This window comes from Calliphora vicina, chromosome 4 (genome assembly GCF_958450345.1).
Source record: "Calliphora vicina chromosome 4, idCalVici1.1, whole genome shotgun sequence".
NCBI classification, from domain to species: domain Eukaryota; kingdom Metazoa; phylum Arthropoda; class Insecta; order Diptera; family Calliphoridae; genus Calliphora; species Calliphora vicina.
Window position 1 is genome coordinate 99,519,722 of NC_088783.1, and position 5,310 is coordinate 99,525,031.

The window sequence follows — 5,310 nt, forward strand, 5'->3', positions numbered from 1 at the left end:
ACTTTTTTCAACTTTTTACCATTTCTTGTAAAAAATACATAGTTTCTACATATATTGATGCGCCTTTGTAATGTTTAGCAATAAAAATGAAATTTATCAAGGCGATAATAGTTAGAAGAATATTGTGTAAAAAAAAGCTTTAATTTATAAACATTTATTTATTATTTATATTAGCAAATACTACAAAAAATGCAAGTGTACCAAATTGCAATAGTTTTAGTATAATGTTGCAATTAAATTTTTTTTATAACAATCTAAAAAGTCGACTATTTTTGACTTTTATCGACTTTTCGACTTTTTTCGACTTTTATCGACTATTCGACTTTTGAGATAACATAATCGATTGTTCGACTCATTTCCGACCAAAAAGTCGATTGTTCGAACAATCGACTTATAGAACCCTAGTTTATATGTGTGGAAAAAAAAGAATATTATGTGTCTGTGAAAAAGTGTGTTAGAATTGCAAACAAGACGTATTAACACTATTCGACTTTTATCGACTATTCGACTTTTAACGACTTTTGAGATAACATAATCGATTCGACTTTTTTCAGGAAATAGCCAATCGACTTATAGAACCCTAGTGAGAGCGATATAAAAACCACATGTAATTTGTTTTTATTTAAGTTAGCTGGGGATGCGTTTGTTGTAGTATTCAAATCAACAAACACTAGTGAATATGACACATCGGGCCTCTACACAACTAATAAAATAATAATTAGTTGTGCTATCGACACCATCTTATAATGAATATGCCTTGCATTATGCTATAAAAATGGAAATCCCCTTTTAAGAACCATCTTTGTTTTGTCAGTGTTGCCAATTAATAGCTAAATTACTAAAAACAAAATGTGAAAAATATTGATTTTAAAAATGCTAAGCTTTAATTTGTATGTACTAAATATACATTATTAAAATAGAGTACTAATTTTTGTAAGCTTATTATTAATATAAAAACTGTCTATTAATTTCCAAAAAGTTGTTATTTAAGCGAATAAATCATGCACACAAGTTAGACATTTAACTTTATTTTGGATATTAACATCACTGGTCGCATCTGATAAACAAGATTGATTTACAAAATACATTCATACTTTCGTATTTGTTCAATGGGATTAGTTGTGTGGTTGCTGAAGTTCAGAAAAAATTTTAACAAAGAAAATATCGCATCAAAATGCAGATACTAAATATTGTGTGTCCAATATGTACAGAAGTTTTCAAAAATGCCGATGATATTTATAGCACCAGTTGTGGACATATTTTTCACTTATCCTGCATGAGCGACTGGCAAAGGCGGTAAGTTATTTTGGTTGGTATTAGAGTTTTAAATAAAGTGAATTTTGCTTTCTCAATTTCATTTCAGAGGAACAAGTTGCCCCCAGTGTCGTCATTACAATCCAACAACCCATAAACTGTATTTAAGTTTTGATGATGCAGAAGAAAGTTCGGAAAAACTACAAGAAATTGAGTTGAAGCTGAAAAGTTCAAACGAAAAAAATGCACAACTTCTTGATCAAATGAATGAAACCGAATTAAATTTTTTGCACATTCAGGAACAGTATACAACATGTGAACAGGCAAGAAGAGATCTTGAGGAGAGAATCAGACAAATGTTTGATAGTGAAGACAACTTTTTACATCTTCAGGGACAGTACACGGAATCGTCGGAACTAGTTAAAGAACTGCAAGATCAGATACAAGTATTGTCAATTGAAAATGAATGCAAAGCCAAAGAGCTGAGGTTAAAATGTTTGGAAATTGAATCGTTGAAAGCTGGGTTGGAGCCCGGACAGAGGACATTGACTGATAGCATTCTAAGTGATAAAATAAGGATTTTAGAACAGAAATTGAAACATATATCAGCTGAGTTCGAAAAGGAAATAAAAAATAGTACTCAACTATCGATAGAAAAAATGAAGTTGCAAAGTTACGTTGACCACTTAAAATCTGTGGAGAATACAAAAGAAAACGTTCAAAAACAAACTTGTAAAGAAAATTTGGTGAAAAATCGCCCGAATCAGAAAAATGCAAATGTAATGAAGAAACTGAATACAAATAAAACTTCAAATCAAGTAAATAATGATACAGCCAATTGTGTCTTTATAAAAGCCCTTCCTTTAGATCAACTTACAATACCTGTTGAAAATGTTATTATCAGCCTGGCATCAAAAATGTCTGTCTCCATATCTCCGGAGGATCTGGTTAAAGTAAATGTTGTTAATAATAGCCAAGAACAAAAATCATCGAATGTCCAATTGTTGGTTGAATTTAAAAGTAATCATTTAAAATCTAAATTTCTTTCAAATAAACAAGTTTTGAAAAATTATCCATCTACCAATTCTATTACAATTGGAAATTATGTCAGCGATGAACTCCATTCACTGCTTATGTATGCTAAGATAAAGCTTAGAAATAATGGATTCAATCATATTTTTTATAAAAACAATCATGTTATGGCAAAGAAACATCATAGTGATCCTAGGTGTATACGCATAATTAATAAAGCCCATGTGGACAGTTTACAAAATAATAAAAATGTAGAATCGGAAACAACTCCTCCAGCCAAACAAAATAATAAAAATGTGGAATCGGAAACAACTCCTCCAGCCAAACCTAATGAATGTAATATTGATGAAAATTACTATCAACTATAAGTGCCAATTGTTTTTCTTTAATATGTATGTTCATTACTTTTTATATTCTATATTACTACTAATAAAAAATAATATATATTATAACTTCTAAAAAGTTTCTCTCATTCGTAATCGAAATGAATTTCGAATGCTTGACTTTAGTTAAAAAGTCCCTCGTTATCGAGTGACATCATTCGAAACTCATGTTCGAAGAAGTATTTGGTCGTATACGACTACGATAATTAGGACTTCTGTAAAGGTACAGAACTCCAAAAGAGTATATCCAGAGGGCCTGAATCTGAGTAGAATTACGGGATTAATGGTTTTATACAAACTTGGAAAATATTTACAACATACCTTGAAAAAGTAAGGTGTAGAAAATGACCTTGAAACCCTAAAAAATAATAAAAAAAAAGTAAGTTGTTAATTAGTTTGAACCTAGGTATCTATTATGTTCGTTATAGACTCTGAAACCATCCAACCGATGAGTTCCAAACAGGTTTGGTGAAGATGGATTTAGACACCTAAAACATTACATTAGGTCCATTCGGTACATTTTCGAATTTTCCCATATACAAATTTTTACCAATTCTGAACTTATGAAAAATTTTATGTCTTGAAATTTTGTATATATGTATGTAGATCCACTATAAAGGGATTTTTGGAAATTCAATTTTTTTTTTAAAAAAAAATCGGTATCTACATCTCCGGAACTAATAAAGCTAACACCATAAATCCAACTTAAGATGAATTTATGTAAAAAAAATCAGTGGACAGGCGTGTGGTACTTTTTGATAAAACGGGCGAAAACCGTTTTAAATTTAAATGGAATTGTAGTCCTTCTAAAATAAAATTCAAATGGATTTGGGCACTTTTTTTAAATTTTAATGTATTTTTTTCAAACATACTTTTTATCTACATTAATATGGTAAAAATGTTTATTTTAAAACCGCTCCATTAATAAAGAAATGTGTTTTTTTCTACAGAGGGACAACAAATTTAGGGGCACATAAACATTTAAGTTTTCTTACAAAAATTGTTTTAACAGGCAGTAAACCAGAAAATTCGATATTACCTTATGGGGGCGATTATGATATCATATAATACTAGCTGATCCGGCAAATGTTCTGCCATACAAATTATTTCTAGTGAATATTTTGGTTGTAAAATAAAAAATAGCGAATGTATTCTAAGTGAAGTTGGCATTATAGGTATTTTTGATGCCAAATGAAGAGAAATACAAACAAAATTTTTTTGGCGAAAAATATTTTAAAAAATGGGTGGATAGGGACATCCTAATGTCCTAGCGGTATGATATATAGTATTCTCGTACCTACCAAAAATATATACAAAATTTCATAAAAATAGTTAAATATTGATATTTTGATATTGCTCATACAAAATACTAAAACGGTTGAGTGTGAGGGTCGGTTGATGAAAATTTGGGGTTATATGTATTTTTTAATGCCAAATAAATAAAATGCAAAAAAAAAGCTTTTGTCCAAAAAACGGTAAAAATAAATTCTGGATAGGGTCACCTAGCGGTATGAAATATACTTTACGACCTATTCTCATACCTACCAAACATACCTCATACCTACCAAACATACATACAAAATTTCATAAAAATCGGTTGAGCCGTTTCGGAGGAGTTCAAACACTAACATTGTGACACGAGATTTTTATATATTAGAAAATTGAAAACGATATTATCATAATATATTTTTAAAATATTTTCCTTCCAATAATTTAACCCCCATATGCATAAACAGTTTATAAATTTATCAAAGGTTTATAAAACTGATTTTGTATGGAAATTTTGTTTTATAAACTTTTGATAAATTTATAAACTGTTTATGCATATGGGGGTAAATATGTAAATAAAACACACACATTTGAAAAAAAAAACTTCAAACTGAAATATAATTTTAACCCAGATATGCCGATTGCTTGATCATTTTGAAAGAACTTGTTAAATCTTGAATATTATAAACAATTAGTAGTCTATGTTTTGTGTTAAATATCAGACTGTACATAAGAATTTATGATGAACTTGTAGGTATTGATCGTGTAGATCTAAACTATACACTGTATTATTATTATTGTTACATGTGTTGTGTAGCATAGAAAACACAATGTTCATCCTACGATATCAGCAAGAGCTCAATAGATTTAAGATATATTTTTCCCACCCTTATTATAGGGTTAGGAATAATATGCTACGCACAGATTTAAGTGTACTGGGTTGCAGGTAGTTCAGTTATTAGATATTTTTGGTTGTTTACTTAATATTAAGATTGTAAATAAAACAGATAACTCAAACAGGGAAAATCATTTCTTTTATGCCGTTAGTTTCCGCTTAACTTAGCAGTACTTTTATATTATTTTGGAAGCAAATGAGAAATAAAAAACAGTGCAATTATAGTTTTTTTTATACCCTTCACCATGAGTGGCAAGGGTATATATAAGTTTGTGATTCCGTTTGTAATTTCTACATTTTTCATTTGCGACCCCATAAAGTATATATATTCCGGATTGTTATAGATAGCGGAGTCGATATAGCCATGTCCGTCTGTGTGTTGAAATCAATTTTCCAAATCCCCTAAATAACTTACAAACATGATTGATACATCAATATCTCCAGAATTCTTCCGGCTCCGTTGCTTCGAGAAAATCG

At 29.7% G+C, this 5,310-nt stretch overlaps 1 protein-coding gene across 1 annotated transcript; it reads left to right on the forward strand.

The window, feature by feature from the left end:
- The first annotated feature begins 1,110 nt into the window (after positions 1–1,110).
- Positions 1,111–2,748, forward strand: LOC135958269 (E3 ubiquitin-protein ligase trul-1-like). The gene is made up of 2 exons (XM_065509165.1): positions 1,111–1,296; positions 1,364–2,748. Exons 1-2 carry the CDS (start codon positions 1,175–1,177, stop codon positions 2,652–2,654), a joined length of 1,413 nt encoding a protein of 470 aa, XP_065365237.1. The 5' UTR covers positions 1,111–1,174; the 3' UTR covers positions 2,655–2,748.
- Positions 2,749–5,310: the final 2,562 nt, after the last annotated feature.

Coding starts and splice junctions, on each gene's coding strand:
- LOC135958269 (XM_065509165.1), top strand. CDS start 1,175: ATGCAGATACTAAATATTGTGTGTCCAATATGTACAGAAGTTTTCAAA. Junction 1,297..1,363: donor ATGAGCGACTGGCAAAGGCG/GTAAGTTATTTT, acceptor ATTTCATTTCAG/AGGAACAAGTTGCCCCCAGT.